The sequence below is a fragment of the Alligator mississippiensis genome, chromosome 3, assembly GCF_030867095.1.
Source record: "Alligator mississippiensis isolate rAllMis1 chromosome 3, rAllMis1, whole genome shotgun sequence".
NCBI lineage: Eukaryota > Metazoa > Chordata > Crocodylia > Alligatoridae > Alligator > Alligator mississippiensis.
Window position 1 is genome coordinate 289670078 of NC_081826.1, and position 22149 is coordinate 289692226.

Below are 22149 nucleotides of genomic sequence, written 5' to 3' on the forward strand. Positions count from 1 at the left end.
ATTCCCAATGCTGTCTCCAGAGCAGAGCTTGAATAGCAAGGAGGTGAGGCATGGGGTCGCACCCTGAATAGGGAAGAGGAAACAAAATGTTGAACAGTGACTGTGCAGACAGAAGTGCAGGTCCCAGCTGTAACTTGGAACGATTTATGCAAAGTGCTCTGAGTTACAACGTGCGCCCAGACCAAACGGAAGTTCACGGTTGGATCCAGGGGGAAGGGGACTGGCTGGGAGCCTGCAGCCAGACTCCCATAGCCAAGGCTGTAGCAAGCGGGGTGGCGACTGGGGTGACTGCCTCAGGCGCCAAAGCAAAGGGGCACCAACAAGTACTGCCCAGCGGGGGCAGGGTGCAAGATGGAGCTGTGAGTGGCTGATTTGGGGGGGCATGGGGGCAGGGGAAGGGCAGCTCCTGCCACTGCATGCACTCCTGGACAAACATGGGGGGGGGCATGTGCCCCCTGGATCTGTGCGTGGAGTGAAGGCGGGCAGCCGCTGTGGGCTTTGCTTTGGGCGCCAAACTTCATTGCTATGGCACTGTCTATAGCAATGGCCAGGGCTCTCTGCCAGTGCTGGCTGTTTTCAGAATGGGAGTGGGAAAGGCAGTGGAGGGAGCTCGTTCTTGGGCCTCTCCAGTTGGTGCTCCACTACACCCATCCCAGCATCCTGGGGGGCTGAAAACCCCCCAGACTGAACTCCCTCCACTCCCTTTTTGGAAACAGTGACAGGCTGGGAGCTCAGCAGACACAAGTTACAGAAGACGCTACATTTTGAAACGTCTTTATCTTGTATCTCATGCAATGAGGGGGTCAAATTTTCACCAGATCCGCCATTTTTGAAGCTGTCTGCAGCTGTGCACTTGTGTTTGGTCACAGCTATAAACTACTTTCTGTGGCCAGATCAGGCAAAAATTGTCACTTTTGTCTGCACCTGCATGAGGCGGGGGTCCAGTTGAAAAAGCAGCATGCAAATAAACCACATACCCCCAGGTAAGACATATGCCTTGTTTGAGGAAGACAACAAGAAGAAAAAAGGTTTCTTCTCTTAACCAAACTGCTTCGAATTGGTTTCCTTGTTTAACACATGCTAATTTGGGAGGGGAAAGATAGTGTGCTATGTGAACAAACAAATTACCTACATGAGGACAATGACCTAAGGCCACACACAGACTTAATTCTTGTATTTCCCTAACATTTTGAGTATCTGACTTTGCAGCCTTAAACACGTGTGTTTTCAATGAAGATTTTTGTGTGTAATATAAAAAATCCAGCAAGGATCCATTTAGTAGCATGGCAGCATTTGTGTGCCATGTGGTGACTTAGGAGATTTCTATTTAAGATTCAGGGCCTCAGACTGGCTGGAGAATGAGAGTGCTCTGTGTGTGCCTAAGGTGATGTCTGTCTAATCTCTATGGGATACTACAAGGCGCTCTGTGTTCGAGTGATGCCTGCCAGTCAAAGCGCTGCACTATCCAAGGGGTAAAGAGCACTGAGTTAAAGCAGCAGCACACAAGGAGGAAGGAATAATGAAGGACTGAAGTAGGGACTGAAAAGGGAACAAATCTTGAGGCATGGAAAATAAACCATCCCAGTGAGACAGGTAAGGGGAATATTAGTTTCTGAGCAAGAAGTGTCTGCTCTACCTATGTCGTGAAGGGGGAAATGGCTGTAGCCCTATCTTAAGACAGTTCAGTATCTCCTGGAACCATGTTCTAAGCAAGAATCCGGTGCACAGACAACAGGACTTTGAGTGAGTTTTGCATCCACATCCAAAGCTTTAGCTTGGCTACTGAAAACAGTAGATGTCCTGTCTGCATGAGATGCTAGCACTGTGTAGCAGGCAGGGACAACTGTGGTGTTTTTATTCCTTTGCATATGTTCATTTATTGTACGGTGAACAGGACCTTTATGAACACAAGTGTAAAGTGTGAAGGGGCTGGGGAACAGTCTTGATACTCTACCTGTATAATGATGCCTCCAGGAACTGCAAGCCAATGCTGGCCATGTGAGGCACTAATTCAGTCCCGACTCCTGGGAAGAGTGATACCTACTGAATAGGAACCTCAGGCTGGAAAGGACCTTCAGGGTCACTGAGTCCAGACCCCGGCTACTGTAGGCACCAAGTCATATACGTCCTTTCGTAAGCTTATGAATCACTAGTGTTACTTCAGAATTTCCCCACCCAGCACTGGCCTGGCTTGACTATACCAGTATTTGGCTTGTGAGGGGAGCACGTAGTACAAGGTAACATAGGCTGAAGGACCCAGTCTGCAACACTCAAGCATGAGGAAATACAGTGAATGATGATGTTATCATCCCTGTTCTTAGAAAAGCAGTCATGGGAGTTTTGATGACCACAGCTGGTGAGGATCTTGGTTTTACACCTCTTCCTGGGTCTCTCGCTCAGTACAAGGTGACGTGGCTGCAAGGTTTCAATGTTCTTTTTGAGAAGTTTCATTTTCAGTGCGGTGTCTCATTGCAATAAATACCAACGGGTGCGTGTAGATGTGCAGGGCGGCATGTAATTACAGCGGGTCGGAGCAGACTCGATGAATCGAGTCTTCTGGAGTGTGATCATAAGCATACTCAGGCAGCCTTGGCGTCTCATGTATTCAGCATCCCTGCACTTCAAAATGGCAGTGGAGGGGGGGGTGGTGCTTGAATTAGTTTAATTAATAAAGTGCCTTCGCTGCCATTTTGAAGTGTGGGATGCTGAATACATGAAACACTGTGGGCACTTTAATTAGAGAGGCTACCAAGAGCCGCTTTAATTAAAGCACACCCCCCAGGAACACGTGTAAAGACACCCAACATATTAAAAAAAAAATACAGTCAGAGGGCCTGATTGTCCACCTCTCAGCTCTTGTGTCACCACGCGCAGAAGAAGCATAAAGGAGGTTAAAAAGCATTTCCATTCTGACTTTGTGACATTTTAGTGCCACCTGGCACAGGTGGAAACAATGGCAAGAGGCGCGGCGGCTGGGGCTTTAGGTCCAGACTCTCAGGGATTCCAAGAGCTCATTCCTACCTCCATGGAACAGCAAAGGACAGCGTCTTCTTTCACATCCTGAGATTGCAACAACTGCAAAAGAGGGGGAAAAAACAAAACAGAAGGAACAGTGAGGAAAGTATGCCCTTTTCCTATTCTCTTACAATACTTGTACTGCCAGAATGCTTTTTCTAACTTTCAGCTTGCACTGACTTTACCCCAGAAGTAAAAGAAGAAAGTATTGGGATGGAAGGAAAAAGATATCTTTGGTGTAGATTAAGAGGAACAAGGACAAAATGCAGCAAAATAATATAATCAGCCTTCCCTCCCATGAGATCAATGAAGCAAAACAGAACATACAAGTTTTAGAGCGAAGACTTTTAGGTAAGTTTTAACTAGATAATGGTTAATTTTATGATGTAGGTAACTGTACAGAGGGAAATGCACATAACCCAGGCTGCCCAATAGCAGCTGGATGATCATTTTCAGCCTGTACTAGAGAAAAGCTATCGATGCCCTTACCAACCCAGAAAGCACTGGGAACCCTAACGTACACCTTGGACCTCTCCATTCCTGTTCAGGACCAGTATTTTGAACAGGCACAAAATCACAAGGCAGCAAAGCACTGCCTCTTATACAAGAGGAATTGATACTACTCCTGTTATCCTGATTTTGTACCGACTCACTTCACTGATACCAGTGCAACTACTTCCAACTGCGAACAGAAATCACTACAATGAGATTAAATTTTCCTCCTAACTCACTAGTGTGGACTAGAGATGGGGAGATGGATTTTCACTGGGCTCCCCAGCAAATTTCATCTCCTTGGCATGAGAACGAAATGCATCAGAGCAGAATGCTATCGCCAGTACTGGACCTTGGTAACGTGGTAGTTACATTTCCCACTCTGTTCCCCAACAGGCATTGTTAGCACTACTCCTGGACCCTGCTATTCCTTTTCTATTCCTATCCCGAACAAGAACCCGACCCCCTCCTTTTTTTTTAATTTATAGGTATGTGTAACTTTAAAGAGAAGCCCAAACCCTTATATATCCACAGGCCATGCATGATGTAGGGACTCTGATGGCAAGCGTCCACAATAAGCTAAAGAATGATCTCCTTCAAATGCTTCCCAGCAGATTCTTTGTCACATGTTTCGAACCGAGGGTGCTTTGTAAGGGAGAGGCCGCTCTACCCACCAACGTCAAAACCGAGGGTTGTTTTAGTATCACCTAGTTCTGGGCACATGAGTCAGGTCCCTCAAAAATAATCATATTGGTTTCAAAGCAGATTTAAAAAAAAAAAAAATTGTATTTCTTTTAAAACTTGATTTCTGGTTTATAAGCTTTCATGTGCACTCAGGTTACACTTTCAAGCTTTTCTTGACAAGCATAAGAGGTAGACATTTAGGTGTTTTTTATTTGCTTAGTGGAAGCTGAGCTTCTCACTTAATTACCCAACTGCATGAGCTGGGGCTTTATGAAAAACTCCAAATGTCATCAGACTTATGATAAAACCACAAGAGCTGGCAGCATCGGTGTGTACGCACAGAAGCTGCACGTGTTCTGCTTTGTCAGTTTAAAAATGATTTCAAGTCAGGTAAAGCCTTACATGGGCTCTAGTATCAATTTAAAATAGAGTATATTGATCCATTTTGTACCTGTCAATTTATCAGTGCAAGCAACAGTGATCTACATCAGATTTATATTAAGAGTGTCCATATTCAACATTGTACAATGTTATTAAATTGGCTTTCAATCAGTATCTTTTGTTAAGCTGACTTTGACTGTACAGACTCACTCTAAGAACTCATATCTGCATTGGTAATCTGCCTTATCTTTTTTAAATCTCACCGTCTTTTCACCCTCTTTTGCATTTAATCAGATGGATTTTTTTGTTTCTAGGATTTCAGTGGAAAATACTGGGTGAAAAGAATGAAACAAAAGGCCATAGCATGGCTTTAAAGTTCTCTCTCTCTTTTCTTTCTCCTCTTTCTCTCCCTCTCGCACACACTGGGCCTTGTTTGCTTTGAAGATGCTGTTTATAACACCTAGTTCATGGGTTATATCTCACATCAGCCAAAGGTTCAGCCAGGCTTCTGAATGCTCACAGCAGTTCTTCCAAGTTTATCTTTTTGCAGAGTTGTTTGGAAAACGCTAGTTAAGTCCCTGCCACATACATGCTCAGAGATAAGTTCTCATAAACAGTTCACAGATTCTTCTCAACTGTATTCCCATTTTTTAATAAACCTAACAAAAATTATTTCAAGTAGGGATGACCATAAATAAGCAGTAGCCTAGAAATATATTCCTTGGGTAATTAGTAGAGACCAACTTCCTAGCACAGGATAAAATTGGGTTGCAAATTCACAAGTTCTCCTAGTTTTTTTTGTTCCTGCCAAATGAAGACTGTAGAAGAGTGACTGTAGAAATGGAGGCTTTATATTTATTTCCTTCTGTCATTTTATCTAGATTAGCGTGGGTCAAGCTTTTTAGCAGGCAGGCCACACATTACACTTGCACCCTCTGCAACTGCCACTCTGATCCCCTTCCCAATGTGCTGCTCCGCTTTCTGCTCCCAGCTCTGTGCTCCCTGCCTGATCTGTTGTTCTGCTTTCTGCTTCCTCCCCTGTGCTGCCTGCCTAATTTGCTGCTTTGCTTTCTGCTCCCTACCATATCTGCCACTGTGCTGCCTGTCCCCTGCACAACCTGTGGCATGGATAACCTCTGTGTGTGGCATGCCACATGGAGACTCTAAAACAAAGTAGGAAAGACAGAAGTTTGGCTTTACCTGCCCTGTCACTTTGAATGGTTAATAGCATGGGATGGTTAATGTGGCCTGTGTCCATATACAACTCAGCTAATTTTCAGTTAGTGACTATGAGTCTTAAATTCAGAGGTCCAGACAGGTCTTTATTCACCTCCTTCAATGCAGAGGTTCCCTCATGTACCTAATATGACACAATGTTTTGCTGAATAAATGAGACTACCTGCACAGCCCTCAGTACAGAGGGCTGGGATACCCCAGAGGGCATTACCTTATGTGTGGCTGGTGCCATCCTGCATGCATGTCCCAGGGCATTATAGTCTAGCTGCCAAGATTTTCCTAGCATGCACTGATACAAGCCCAGTTAGGCTCCACAGGAGATATGAATGCATCAACACAGTCCAGTCTCAACAGAAAGGCTGCTGCTCAAGCTGTGCTTGTGGTAAGTGGATCAGGGGACACACTTGAACTTCAGACTTTGGTTTCACAGAAGTGAGATACGTCCAAGCTGCAGATCCCGCAGCAGGTGAATGGTGCTCACCTGAACACCTCATGGTCTAGTCCCTACACTCAGATCTAGACACGTGTCTAGATTGACTTCACTTGCCCTTTGACAGCCTGTGCCATCTGAGTGTAGCATATAGACCATACACAATTCAGGGCTAGGGATGTTGCACCAAGGGTAGAAATGGAGAGAGGTCTCCTTGGGCTCTGCTCCCAGCTTGCACCTCCCACTTCAGCTGGCCAGCTGGGGTTACACAGTCATCACCAGCCACATCTGGCCTGTTCAGCAGGAACTGCTGAGACACGGTGGGTATCTATATACATGCTACGGGAGTGGGGAGGGGAGGCGTTTTAATTAGAGCAGCTCTGAGAGCCACTCTAATTAAAGCACCCAGAGTGTCTCGTGTATCAGCATCCCCGTGTTGAAAAGGGGGCACACACAGTTTATGACACTGCTGTACTTGGGGTGCAGGCAGGCCTAGAATAAGATCTGGCTGGAGCTTCCAGAGTTGCCTCTGTCCTGCTGAAATGTCAAGGTGAATAAGAAGATTTGCAAAGAGCATTGATGTTATCATAGAAAACGCTGTTCTTTCCAGGGCACTTTCCTCACCGAGCTGCTGTTTCAGCCTACTGGGAAACCAGCACTGCGGCTTGGAGACAAAAGCACTAGTTGTTTGACTCTGATGCCCCGACGCTGCTCTGTGATGGGATGAGAAGGAGGTAAAGCATCCCATCACACGTCTGCCATGGAGTATACATGCATGAGGCAAGGATGGTATTTTAGGTGGTATCTGAAGGGATTCTCCAGTGTTACCTGTACAGAGCAGCACCTCGTGGAAAGCTGCTTCTCACATATGCAGTGCAAATTACTGTGGCTTGCTGTCAAACCTAAGAGGAGCCATGGGGCATAGCTCTATCTTTCTGTCAGCTCCCAGCCTCTAGTTCAGGCCAGCTCTGCTTTGACATAGGATTTCTAGTTCCTTTTCAGCCACTCATACCGCTGATCAGCATTTTTCGAGGAGACACAGGCACAGGCACAGACACACATACAGTGGGGGAACTGTGCGAGAGACAGAAAGATGCCTTTTGAAAGGATATTTAGAGGAACAATGCACTGTGCGGGGATATGGAGGTAGAAGGACACTTCTGGGGTAGATGGGAAACAGATAAAAGGAGAGAAGAGTTGGATAAGAGCTAGATAAGGAAGGCGAAAGAGCAAGCGTCTCTGCTGCGCCATGGGACAGAAGGACTTTCTCCCTGCAAGGCAGATGAGGTGAGAGCTCAGGAGGCAGAGAGCTGGGAAGAACATTTTGGGCCCATTTAAACTGGCCTCATAGATGCTGTCAAGGATTGTACTGACACATGGCTTCTGCTAAGCAACAATACAGCACTGAGGAGGGGCAGAGAGTTTGTCAGACCAAGGCTGGACTTGTGCTTAAAGCTCTGGACTGGAGCAGGGAAGATCAGGATGTAATTCTCCCAGTGTGACTCTGGCCATGTCACGTAGAATGAGATTTTCACAAACACTGCATCAGCCGGACTCTGCGCCCATGCGAGGTCAATGGGAAAAGTGCTTTCCGTGGGAGCAGGTAGGACAAGGATAAGCACCGCACCACCTGCAATTTCTCTTTGCCTCAGGAATGCAGACAACCATCCTTCACAGGACCGGTGTATCGATAAGCTCGCTCAGTGCTTGGGAGGCCCTTCTGATGCTGCAGCGATAGGGGCCGTATCAGATCCTGCACAGACAGGCAGGTCTGTGCATTTTTTCACAAGGCTGCTTTGGCCCCATCTACCCCGCTGGCCTAATGGCTCTGGAGATGCATAGGCTTTGCTTAAAGCCAGCTTGTAAACATGGAGGAGGAAGCGTAGGGGGGGAGGAATGGCTCAGGGCAAAGACAATGCTGAGCTGGCTCCTTCCAAATGCTGCTGTATGGAGAAGGGACTGATGGGATAAGGGCTGGACCTTCCCACCTGCTTTCACCTTGGACAGACAATGAACTCAGGGCATCTTGATCATGTGGGAGTGCTGCTGCATCTTGCACAGGGTTTCTAAAGGTCATTTCAGTCACACACACGTCTGCATTGGGGAGAGGCCTGGAGTAGAGGGAGCTATTTCTAAATTGGGTCCTTTGTGTAGCACAGACAAGGCGACCACCCCTCTACGCTATGGGAGGCTGTACCCGAACTTCCCTGCTTGCAGGTGGTGACAGAGAGAACAGATCCGTGACCTACCCTGCATGCATAAGGGCACTGGCTTACACCTCCCAGTGCTGCTGACTGGCTAGATCTGTGCAGATTAAGGCAAAGGGCTCTGGGCAAGGGCTTTTTACTTGGCCGGTAGCTCTGAACATTGTTCTGAGACTCATTCTGCTTTCACTTTCTCTCCCTAGGTGCCTTAGACCTGAGAGAAGAGTCCATAGGGGTGGGCTCCCCTGCTGTACACTGGGGGTGCCAGGCATGTGCAGCAAGGCTGCTCCGCCGTGCTGTAATTACAGCACTCCAGCAGACTCCAGTGTCTTGCGTATCAGCATCCCCACACTGAAAAATGGCAGCGGGGGTGCTTTAACTAAAGCTCATTCAACAAGCTTTAGTTAAAATGCTCCCGTCACCATTTTTCAGCACAGGGAAACTGATACATGAGATGCTCCAAGCACTTTAATTAAAACGCCCCCTGCCCCAGCATGTATATACACACCCACAGTGTCTAGTATCTCAGCAATTCCCACTGAACAGGCAGCAAGCTGTGACTGGTGATGACTGTGTAACCCTTGCTGGCCAGCTGAGGTGGGAGGTGGAAGATGGGAGCAGAGCCCGAGGAGACCTCTCTCCATTTCTACCCTTGGTGCTTCATTCCCAGCCCCGAATTGTGTAAGGTCCATATGCTACACTCAGATGGCACAGGCTGTTGAAGGGCAAGTGAAGTCAATCTAGACACAGGTCTGCACGTGAGGGTAGGGACTGGACCCTGGGGTGTCCAAGCGAGCACCATTCACCTGCTGCGGGATCCATAGCTTGGATGTGGCTCACTTCTGTGAAACCAAAGTCTGAAGCGAATCGATTGCCTTAGCACTGGATTCACTATCTATATTAACCATTTGCATAATATTTACTATAGACATACCATATGATCTCTCCATATTATGTATACTTATTGTATAAGCATCCCCACGTTTTAAGCACTACATACTTGATCTTTTATCCCATCCATCTTACATGCCATGTCTACAGAAATACTACCATGGCAATCAGACTGCCCTTCCAAAACAGGTACCATCATCTCTTAGGACAGCTGAAAAAGGGGGATGAGGGGAGCTAAACAGAAAGAAGGAAGGTGAGGAGGAGTGACAGGCAGGCAAAGCATGGGTGAGAAGAGACTTAAGCCCTTCTCTGTCTAATATGTAATCACGCCCCTGGAGGCTTGTGTTGTCTCAGGGAAAACTTCCCTTTGCCCCTGTGTCAGTTCCTCATATCAGGCAAAACTGGAACGAGAGGAGCCGTGCCTGCTAGACAGCAGACAAAGAGTCTACTTGATTTCCTAACAGGAGAGGCTGCATGCCAGAATTTGCCCGGCTGGTCATATAATACCCAACCTTTATTGCGAAAGGATTCTCCCTTTTGCGCAGGCTGCCTGGTGCTGGACCAACAGCGTGGCAGACTAGATGGAGACACCACAAGTTCTCATTTAGATCTCAGCAAGGGGAGGCTCCCCTCTTCCAAATTTCCCTGTCCCTCTGACAGCTACAGCATCTGGCAATCTGTTTTGTAAAGCTAGAATGTCCTCTTGGTCACCAGGTGCTAAATGTGCTAAATGAACAAATGAAAATAAACTTTATAGGCTCTATTCCTGGAAATGCGGTGTGTTGCGATTTGATGGGGAGGGGCTGCAGTGTGCTCTTCCCAGAATTCATTAATCTTTTGCATTCCAGAAGTAAATGGCCCACAAGCTCCTTTTCAAAGTGGTGCTGGACAAGATGATGTATCCTGACATTTTTGAATGCAGTAAAGAAACAAAACCAGGCGTATCCCTGAAATGACAAACTGCTGTTTGTGCAGACAGATGCTCATGAAGCATAAGCAACCTTTAACGCTGCTGCCAGTGCTCCTAACATCTACTTTGAACCAAGGCCCATTTTCTTTCAAAAAGAGAAAGCACATCCAGACTAGAAGGGGTACTGTTCATCAGGTATGGTGCTTTCCAAACACATTTTTCATCTTGTTATATCCTTCTGAGATGGGGAAATAGTATTATTTCTGTGCAGTAGAGGTAAACTGAGGCACAACGCAGTTGAACACCTGACTCGGAGTTACTAGAAACACTAGCATTAAGAGCAGATGCAGGGAATTCTGACCTGCAATCTCTGTTCTTGACGCTAAACCACCCTCCAAGAGAAGCAATAGGCTTAAATGTATTTTTTAACTACATGGGCACAGTGAAAAGGAGGAGGCACAGTGCCAGTCATGAGTCATAAACTACACCCCGTGCTTTACCAACTTACTGGCCTTATTCCTGCAAGACACAGCACTGATTGCTAGAATGGTATAAAATATTTCAGGCAAAAATATATTCAACATTTACTCCAAAGCTTCTTTTAACCCTTGGTATTTGCTTAGTATTTGTCTTTCTGGTGATAAGCTAGCATAAGTATACAGATAGGAATGTTTTCCATTGCCATGAACTTTCCATCCAAATTGGGCACAATATTACCTGGACCTGCACAGGTACAACACCACACTCCTGCCACACTAGTACCACAAACATTTTAAGACAACATTTCAAGTCAGTCACCTCATGGAGGTCACAATGATTGAAATCTCGTATTTCTGATAAGGAAGATGATAACAAAATGGGCTCTCCAGTCGTACAAGATTAATAGCTTGAAGCTGAAGCTAGGCACGTTTAGACTGGAAATAAAGCGCACATTTTTAACAGTGAGGGGGAGTGACCACTGAAACACAGTATGAAGAGCTCTGGTAGATTTTCCATCACTGGTAGTTTTCAAATCAAGATTGGGTATTTTTTCTGAAATATATATTTTAGTTCGAACAAGAATCACTTCAGGGGATCTTGTGTTCTGTGTTAGGTGAGCGATCTGATTAAGTCCCTTCTGGCTCAATACAATTCTTTTGCTCATCAAGGCTAGGAAAAACAACACTTAAAAGGAAAGGGTTTCAGCTTGTGCACTTCTTCCAAGTCAGCCATTGGACAACACCCCCCCCCCCCCCCGCCCATAGTGCTTGCAGTCTCTTATTTTTGGGGGGGCCCATTTGCAGCCCATTCAGGTCCTGGCTATAGTGTAACCTCTGGGAGCTGGCAATGTCCTAGAGTCTGTGGGAGGGTCACATACTTTCCTGAATGAAAGGCAATTGTTACAACTCCAAATTTTGTGTCAACCTTGATACAAACACAAGACAACCCCTAACCTGGCACAGGTAAAGCAGGGGGACCACAGCAGCCAATGCCCTGCTTGTGTAAAGGTTGTTAACATATGCTCAAGAGATCCCAGGTACAGGGTCATGCCCCTCGCTACAAAGGAAGGCAAAACCCCGACAGTCGAAACCAATCTGACCATGGGATAAAATTCCTCATCTTTCACTTCAATGGGGATACTTAAACTGTCTCCCCAAATGACAGAAGTTCAGCAGACGGGGGCCTTCTGCTGTTGGCAGAGATGCATCCAGACTAGGGGTTTTGCTGCACCACCATCTTGGCTAGAAGGCATGATATTTTCTTACCCTTTCCAGAAGTATTTTGTAGTTCAGCCTAGACTGCAGCATTCAGACTGGGATCTGAGGGAGGCCTGTGCCATGTGGCTTAATAGTGCTGAGTTACTGCCTTTGTCTTAGGCCAGGGGTTGTCAACATACCCCAGACCAGGCCTGGGGCAGCACTGAGGATTGGAGGCACGCAGATGTGCTGTGCCGCTCATCCCTTTTTCAGTATCACCCTCCACAGCTGTCTTTGCTACTCTCTTGCACTTCCACTTCCTCTCAATGCAGAATTTGCCCCTCTCCATTGCCATCAGGGATGGAGACAGGTGGCATGGGTAAGCACAACCCCCTGGGGCACTCTGCAGGGGCGGAGATTCTTGGCCTACAGCATGGGGTTGGAAACAACAGTCCATGGCAGCAGAAGGACGCCAACACCCGTCTTAGGCAGACCATGTGGATGCATGGGATCTTGATGCTGTCAGGTCCCCCGTGTCTTGTACTGACACAGGGACTGCCCTACTGTCTCCCAGAGCAGCAGCAGCAGGCCCTCAGAGACTAACTCACCACTGGATTCCAATGTGATCCTTGGGCTGCTGAACCACTTAAGTTAGCTTTGTGAAGCCCTCTACAATTATTGAGCGGTTTAGCATTCTGCAAATCACATAGCTCTTCCTATGCAAGACTGAGTCCGTTGTTAAAAAGGTGAGAATGAGCTGGAATCACCCTATGGAAGCAAACAACACACCCACAGTTCCCACCTGTATCCTTCACAGAAACTTCCTCTGGGCTGTAATGTTCTTCATGTCAGCTGTAGTCCCATATGCCCAGACATCTCTACTGAAAGGTTTCTATCATAGGGAAGTACAGAACCCTATCCGGATTCAACGAGGCAAAGCCTTGAGACGTTAACAGTCTTTTACAGATAAGGGAAGTGCAAATATAGCACCTAGCACAGACACACTGCACCCCTGCAAACTAGTGCTTCCTACTGTAGCACCAGTTTGTTTCTTGAATCCACATGCCACCCTGTGCCACCTCCTTGCCTGTGCTGTGGCCAACTCAATACACTATGTTAGATTGCTTTCGATACACTAAGAACATAGGAAGTACCACACTAGGTGAGACCTATGGTTCATCTAGCCCACTATTTGGTCTCTGACAGTGGCAGGGTTGCATACGATAGAGGGAGAGCACTGAACTGGATGTATCTGGAGTGATCTATCCTTTATTCAATACCTTCCCTGGTATGCATCATTATTGATTAGAGATGTCAGAGGAAATATCTTCAACCATAATAATAATAGTTGAATCATCCATAAATTTATTCGGTCCTTTTTTTTTTTTAACCTGGTTATGCTATCGCTTCTGTCACTTCCTGTGGCAATGAATTCCATAAGTTAATGTGAGTTGTGTAAAAAAGTACTTTCCCTCGTTAGTTTTAAATCTGTCTCCTACTAATTTCAGTGGAAATGTCAGTGGGTGCCCCGCTAGTTCTAGTATCCTGGGACCAATTCCCTGCTCGCTCGGTGCACACCTCGATGATTTTATAAACATCTATCATATCCCCCCGTAGCATTCTGCTTTCCAGACTGAATAGTCCTAGCCTTTTGTAGTCTCCCCTGGTCTGGCAACTGCTCCAGGCCTCTGAGCATAATCTCATCTCCAAGTAGTTGGCATCTTGGAAGTTGCTACAGTTTGTGGTTTCCAGCCACAATCCCAGAGAGCAGAACCACTGAAACAAGCCCACAGTTGTGTAATTTACCCTGACAAATTGCAAGCCTGATTTTATGCCACGGCAGCATGTCCATATGGGGGAGTTTGGACCGTGTCATTAATCAAGCCAATGACACAAGTGCAAATTTACCTACTTCAGATAGTTTCCATGATATACAAATAATGTGACGAGTAAGCATGATGCAAGGCAGGGGGCTGGGACCAGCACAAAAGAAATCTGAAACCTTGAAACAGCCAGAGACCAAATTCAGACCTGGTGTGGCACGTAACACTGCTGACTCCAGCGAAGTTGCCCTTGGCTTGATTATTTGTAATCCAAGTGTTAAGCTCCTTTATTTTCAAGTGCAGTTTTACCCAAACAGGCCCCTGTGAAAACAGCTATTGCATTGCCATGATTTCAAGATCACAGGCTGCCCAAATATGACAGAGCCAATTCTTTTGGTGCTGCCCAAGAAGGAAGAGACTCCAGGTTTTATTCTATTTGTTATTTTCCTTCATGCAAAACGTCCTGGGGGGAAAATGCACTTGTTGACTAAACTGAGCAAACTAAAAATGTTGGTTATCTATGGCAAGCTCCTAAGAAAGTGTTAATGGCTGAGCTTTAAAAGCAACCTGAACTAAGGCCAGAAGCCGGCCAGAGAAGCAGAATCATGTAGATCAGCTGTGAGAAACTACTCCTGACTCCTTCCCACCATGGACAAGGCTGGGGGGCCGGAGCGGATGGGGAGGAAGAATAACAACTCCTTAGCCATGGATCTGGGGTGTCAAGAGAGCTGCTCACAGTGATGGTTTTTATAACCCTGTCAAAAGACAATTAAAGTGAGAAACCGTGAGAAGAGTCTCATCCCTCTTCAGTCCAAGCCAAGCCTGGGAATAGGAGCCTGTCTCCCATTAATTACCTCAACCAGATTTGAAGTCACCCTCTTCCTCTGTGGGAGCCACAGTGACTTTCTGAGAGGCACTGATGTGGTGTGAGAGAGAGAGAATCCCAGGCGGCAGGCTTCATCCTGCTTGTCTGAAGACATAATAACCATGGGAGCAGAGGATGTGAACTCATCCCAAGGGTCCAGGGAAATACAAAACATGGAAAGAAAAACCAGAAAGCCCATCACACTTGATTGCAAAGGACCCCACCCTCGCCTGCCAGGCATCCACAGCTTTCCTGCTTCTGGCTGGAACGCACGGCGGCAGACGCAAGCAACAATGTGTACACCCACGGGAAAGGGCCGTAGGAGTTACCCGGGCCTGGTATGAAGGGTGAAAGATGAAAACAAAGCCACGTGAAGAGGAGGGATAATCCTGTGAGATGGTATCTAGCTTTGCTTCTTATCTGCAGTAATTGCTTCTTCTATATTGAATGGAGGCATGAGAAATGAAATGCCCCTTCCTTTACTCTTACTGCTAAAGAGAGGAGACACAAGCTACCCCTACTGACCCTCTCATGCCCCATACCAGGAGCCAAATTTTGCTCTTGACGTGAGTGAAAATCCAGTGCAGTCAGTACAGCAGCTTCTGCCTTGAACCAGCGCAAGCCACCGCTTTCAAGTGAAGTCTTACACAAAAGATAGACAATGAGGAGACACGATTCAGGGCTGCGGTGCTGACACTAATGTACATGGAAGCAGTGTTTGGTTCTTGCTATCTGTAGCTCTGACAACAGAGGTTTTTTGGCCACTATCTGTATTTAAAAGATATCATTGTTATTACAGTATAGTGCTTAATGGCTGGAATTAAACACGTTCCCATAGCTTTCTAAGAAGACACAGCTCTTGACACAAAAATCAAAGAGAACAGCAGGGTCCACAAGCCTGAGACAGCCTCTCTGTTAAGCTGTCCTCCAGTAATATCTAACTGTTGTGGTGAGATACATTGCGCACTTCAAATCATAGAAAATAAGGGTTGGGAGGGAGCTCAGTAGGTCAAATCTAGTCCAAGACCCTGATCAAAGCAGGACCAGCCCCAGCTAGATCATCTCAGCCAGGGCTTTGTCTACCCAGGTCTTAAAAACCTGCAAGGATGGAGTTTCCACCATCTCTCTGGGTAGCCTGTTCCAGTGCTTTACTACCCTCCTAGTGAGCAAATTCTTCCTAATATCTAACTTAAACTTCCCTTGCTGCAACTTGAGTCCATTGCTGCTTGTTCTCTCATCTGCCACCACTGAGAACAGTCCAACTCCATCCTCTTTCAAACCCCGCTTCAGGTAGTTGAAGGATGCCATTAAGTCTCCTCTCCGTCTTCTCTTCTGTAGACTAAATAAGCCCATTTCCCCAGTCTTTCCTCATAAGTCATGTCCCCCAGCCCCTGAACCATTTTTGTTGCCCCCCACTGGACTCTCTCCAATTTGTCCACACCCTTTTTACATCACTTCCACCTTTCTGTCTTGCTCCTGTCTGAAGTGATTAAACTGCACATAATGACTGCTGTACAGTTATTTATACACCTCCCTGCATTTATACAAGACACCAGGACAGCAGTTGCCTTGCCTTAGGGAAACTGGAAGGCAATGGCTTATCTATACTTAAAAAGGTTGGCTGGTATCGTTATACCAGAAAGACGATGTTGGCACTTTCCTCACCAGCCAAGGGCGTACACCGCCAAAAGAGCACAGTGAAAAACAGGTCTCCGAATGGAATTGGCTACACTGGCTTATCTGCCAGTAAAAGCTGCATCCACCGCAGGGTTTTTGCCAGCATAGCTATGTCAGTTGGGGAGGGGTGGGGGAAGTGATCTTTTTACTGACATAGTTATGCCAACAAATCTGTTGAGCGTGGGCCAAGCCATAATAAAGCAACTGCAACTCAAGACATGCAACAACAGTTCGGGAGAAGGAGGTGATGAGGAGGAGGGGGATAACATGCACACTTGTGCACACGCCGATGTACACACTCCTCCCATGCCAGTCCAGGAAAACTTGGAGGTGGTACAAACCATCAGGATCCACAAAGTCACCTTTGCTGTCTACCTTTAGCTAACTACAGCCCACAGATCCAAATGAGACAGTGGTTTTTGCTCCCGGAGGCCAGTATAACCCAACCTCCAGGAGAAGCAGGCATTGGAGGAGGAAGGCTGTTGAACTGGGAGGATTTGTATGTGCATTGAGTGTGCCCCAAGTGTGCCAAGGCCGTCTTCCTGAAAGGATCCAAACAAGTGCAAGGGGGCTGGACCCGACGATCTGTAAGGTCCCTTCCAGCCCCTAACAACTATGAAACTATGAACAACAGCTAGCATCCCTGTACAGATGTATAGGTATCCTTGAGAGACATCTCCACAGAGCATTGTTAGCCTACAGCGCTAAAACAGAGGCTCAGTGATGGGCAAGTATATAAAAGAAGTGTACATACATGGAAGCAAAGAGGCAAAAACAACTCCCATCTCTTCATCTGTCTGGCTGGTATCATGGGATGCCCCTTTCCTGACAGCTCCCCACAGCCTTTCGGGACCTTTAAAGCCTTCTCTGCCAACGTGCTCTTGTTTCAGGGAGACAACAAGTCTAAAGGGACCTGTACTGCTAACAGGAAGTGGCATTAAAGGACATTAACATTTGAAAGCATCCCTGCCAGTAGCTGTGGCTTGGCACTCATGCAGAAGAAAAGCGAAATCCCCGCTGTGGGGTGACTGTGAGGTCAAAGGTAAAGCAAGGGGACATGCCAGGGCCATGGGGACAGCCTTGGTTAGGGCTGGCGGTGATGACAGGGATGTCTGGTGGGTAGGGATGGGAAGCAATGAGGACTGTTCACTCCCTCTCCTCAGCCAAGCAAGCTTTTTTCTTCATTATCACTCTCCCCACTGAGGGAAAATACTGCAGCATTTCCTTCAGTACTTTCAGCCTTTTTTTCATGTCCTCACCCAATCACACTAGTGTCTATCCTGTATTGGCAGATCCAGCTGCACTGCCTCTATAACAATCTGCTCCAAGCCCTAACTTCTTTTGCTCTTATTTTATGGATTTTATATTCTCCTTTGCTTCACAGATTTTCTGCCCTTATATTTTCTGTGCTTTCTCTTCTCCTTTTCTTCGCATTCCCCATTTCTTGTTCACCCTTCCAGTGTCTTGGTCTCTCAGCCACTGCCTCCATCTCCTCTTTGGACCTTTGGGACTCCAAGGATCTCACATGCAAATACACTTGTATGCACCCGTTCTTCCCTCCGAGGCACCATGTTTGTTCCTTAACATGACTCTCTCCCTCCTTTCCCTCTTTTCTTCCTCCTTTCTCCTAGAAATAACTGCCCTTTCATCTCCTATGTCCTGCCAGGATCTGGTTCTCATGCTAGGTGCAGGTGAGGTGATGACAGCAGGGATGCCAACCAGTGCTGGGTCAGTGGCCCTGCACCTGGGGACCCTGAAGGCTTGCTCATCACTTGCAGCCATCCCAGAGGGACTTGCTGGGCTTCATCTGCAGGGGAAGGTCAACTTAAAAGTTTCATTCAGCGTGGGGGAAGAGGAGGGGATAGGGTCAACAAAGCAGTCTTACAGTCAGCCACTGCCCCACAGGGTTTAAGAGAGTAGAGGCCCTGGGTACTCACAAGAACAGGGAAAAAACACCAATTTCTGTAGAACGGACCAGGAAAACAGTTAGTGTTGGGAGCAAGACATTGCTGGTTTTCAGACCCAAGCCCACCCTCCAGAGGGTTAAATGCAAATCACATTTACTTCCTCCCCTCTCTTTCTGATGCACAAGTTTCCTGACAACAGGTCAGCTTTAACACCACCAAGGCCTGTGGAGTCACTCAGGTGTACAGGCGGCAGGGAGTCAGATCAGACCCCGGTCTCTAGTGAAACACTGAAGAGAGACAAATTCTATCTCATTTCACAGCTGGAAGAAAAATCTTAAAATCCAACCATCTCATACAGCTGAAGATGCTCCTTTGTCTCCAAAGTTCAATGCTTTCTTTAAAAATAAGAAAGAGTAAAAAAAAAATCCAACACTGTAAGTGATACAGTTTTCCCACCTGGAAAGTCCATCTGACTGCAGTTGGAAAAGTTTTTCCCCAATCTTCCTCCAAAGAAGAGAGTGCAAAGACGGTGCCCTCTTGAAGTTCAGACGTTAATTACCATGTTAGAATATTTTCCTAAATTACACAGCATGGCCTCAGGAGATAGCAGGAGCCAAGAGGAGGGAGGGAAGGGATGCAGTCTACATCTTACACCGCAGACTTGCACATGGGGGAAAGGTAATTAGAGAAGGAGTGTTTATCCTCTGTATACCATCACCCCAAGGCTTACAGTTAAAAGCCTGTACCATAGGCAGGGAAGCAACAGGAAAATGCCAGTATTTTAAATGATACTGTCTCTGCCAACCAGACTACAGGCTTGATGCACAGCTGCAATTACACAAACTTCCTGCTCTCTGAGCGGCCATGAGGTCTGCTCCCCATAGTTACTGTACAAGTATTCATCAATAATGGAGGAGTGTATACATCCCTGCGCTCAGATCAATTGGAGGTTAGTAATACCCTATTGGAGACAAAGTTTTGGATCATCACAGCAGAGTTAAGTCATTTAAAACGAAAAGATGATCAAAGTCAGCACTTTGTCTGCTCCCATCTGGTCTCAAAACTAGTAGGGAGATGGCAGAACGCAGACTGCAGCTACACCTGGACTCACACTGACTTTTTTGCCCCTTTGTCTGGCTGTAGGATATATTCTAGCAGGGAAAAGCACAGGCTGCAGCTGGACAACCCCCTTGAGACCCAAGGGGAGACAACGGTGCCTCTGCAAATCAGCCATGAGGTACTGCTAATCAGCCTACACAATTGTCTGCAGCTGTGGATGGACCGGCACTGAGCTAGCGATGACTGTTTCTATCAGATTCCACCGAGCCAAGTGCTACTGGCCATCCTTACCATGAGTCCTGTCTGGTGGAGCTCACAAACCTCAGTTCAGCCAACCGCTCTGTCCCACCCAATGGCTAGACACAGAAAGCTGTGCCGAAACCCATGACACATGCGGTTTTGTGTGTTCAGCCCCACAACACATGCAGCTTTGTGTGTCTCAGCTATCCCTGGGCAGGACGGAGCGTGGAAGAAGACCTGGCTCACACAGAACTCAAGAAAGACCAATGTTTTCATAGCTTCTAATTGATTGGAAACAGTATTACTCTATATTGCTGTAGAAGAGACCCTAGCTGAAATCTCATTATACTATGTCTACCATATGAGAGGCTCTGCTTCCAATAACTGAAAATCTAACTAGGCAAGGCCAATGTCGGGCTTCAGGAAAGGATAGTCATCATCCCCGTGATGCAGGGAGGGAACTGAGGCACAGTGAGATCAAGGGCAAGATCCAAGTTGTCCAAGTAGGCACTTTTAGGTGGGTAGCAGCGACATCCTTCTTAAAGTGTGGTGCCCAGAACTGGACGTAGTACTCCAGTTGAGGCCAGACCAATGTCGCATAGAGTGGGAGTATTTCCTCTTACCTATTCCCAGTGCTACTTACCCATTGATTAAAAATGGAAAAGAACCTCGCCAGCAGAGACAAGAGCCCAATATTTCTGAAGGAAGTACTTTGACCAGTTGGCTACAAAGCCAGGGTCTTTCTTGCTTCTTCTACACCTGGCTCCATGACTCTTGCATTCTTGTCTGCCCAGTGCACACCTTCAATGGGATGGATGCATCGTGCCCTCACAAAGCCCTATCCTATACCCTGCTAGCTGGGGCATCCTACTGGGAAGAGAGAGAAAAAATTGGGTTTAAATATTCTCAGGGTGAGGGGACGTAAAACTCCCATCTGTCATGTTCTGGCTGGATGAACTGGCTGTCAGGCAAAGCTGGGCCCCGGTTCCACCGTCTTGCTTTGTTGCTGTTCAGCATCTCAGTTACTGGTGATCTTAGAAACGTGACCAAGACGTGTAAACTGCAAAGGAACAGAGATACATGCTGGCTAGCATGAGGCCTCAATATTTCCCACAGGTGACTTCTATGGGCCTCCACAGTTTCTGAATTGCTCTTTGGAGATACGTGCCGCTTTCCTAAACGTATATGCCAGAACTGCTCTGAGGAGCCTGTGAAGTCTCTCCGTTGACTTTATGGGGATGCTGGATAGCCAGTGGTGCCTTCTGAATCCTTCTCTTGAGGTAGGTGTACAAAAATCAGACACTGCCCCATCTGTATTTTTAAGCACATATTGAGACCATTTGAATCCTGACCTAGGTCACTGTCCCAGGGTCATATGCAGAGATGGGGGCTGAATACAGATTTTCGGCATCCCAATCCAGAGACCTAATCCCAAGACTATTTCTTTCCTCCTCCTGCTGGTGAACACCCTGACCTCTGCCTCAGCCAAGGGAACCTGTCCTACTTTCCTTGAAGAAACAGAAGAACCCCAACGCTGTCGCGGTGTCGATTTTATAGGACTTGAGGAAACAATGAAGTCATTTTAGTGTGGCTGTAAGAACTCTCTCTCTTTCAATAAATACCCACTTATTTTTTTCTCATCAACATTTTAACAGCATGTTTTACACATTAAAATACAGTTTAACAAGAGTTGAAGCTCAGAATTGCCATCACGATTACAAAACCAACACACTCTGGTCTGTTAATTAGCAAGTCTTTCCACACAGAACCACTGTAAATCTGTTGAGACCTGCTCTTCCCCCACAAACCCCATCTCCTAGGTCTGGCTGCCTTTCCACAATGAGGCTTCCTTTAAAGTAATTATCAGACTTCACTGATAATATCCAAATATATTAATAGAGGGAGCAGTGATTACACTTCTGACATTCAGAACAGAAACACTACATTCTAAGTACACGACTACATATAAGAAAATCTATATGAAAAATATACATGCATTAGCATGTACTAGTGATTCTCAACCTTTTGAGATTCAAGTCATGCCTCTGAAAATGCCAGTTCTTAGTTTTCACTCTTTTTTTTTTTACTACAGAAAAATAAAAAGAGCAATTCTTTTGGTGCAAAGAACTCAGAAGGACCACAACAGATCAGAATGGTTTTAACACTAGGGATTCCTGCGTGAATCATGCTTGCACATCTAACACTGCTAGCATTACCACAGCACCCTTCAAAGGATCTCAAGGCACCTTGGGGTGCCATGGGACCCCAGCTGAGGATCACTAGTGTATACACACACATACGTAACATGCACATTTTAATTTTTACACCACTTTAATGGTAAATACCTATAAATTCAAAATGTTTTTCTAAGGACTATGAGGTATAAAATTAATGAAGATACGCTGAGAATTGGAAGATTGAAGAAGATTATGCAGCAGTGTGCAATTCAGACAACTTTCTCTGGAAATGTAATAGCCCCCTGAGTTTCACATTTAATTGAAGCCAACTAAGATACAAAGAATTCAAGGGACCTTGTTAAAAGAGAAATTTGCTCTTTTAAAACTGCATTTATATGAAAACCTTTGCTCCTGTTCCACAAGGGAGCACTGAGTTTGCTAAGCAATGGCGCTATAATAAATGGTCATAAAACCAGTCTCAC

General features: G+C 46.3%; 1 protein-coding gene across 9 annotated transcripts in view; it reads right to left on the minus strand.

Moving 5' to 3' along the window:
* The window catches only part of CTIF (cap binding complex dependent translation initiation factor), a 321855-nt gene that overhangs the window by 9954 nt on the left and 289752 nt on the right, over positions 1–22149 (minus strand). For all 9 annotated transcript variants that reach the window (XR_002093006.2, XR_002093005.2, XM_006259046.4 and 6 more), the window contains one exon: positions 3022–3075. Coding sequence is in view for 7 of the 9 variants with exons in the window: in XM_006259046.4 (XP_006259108.2) it covers positions 3022–3075 (54 nt within the window). In the remaining 2 variants the exon portion in view is untranslated. The remainder of the gene's footprint in view (positions 1–3021; positions 3076–22149) is intronic.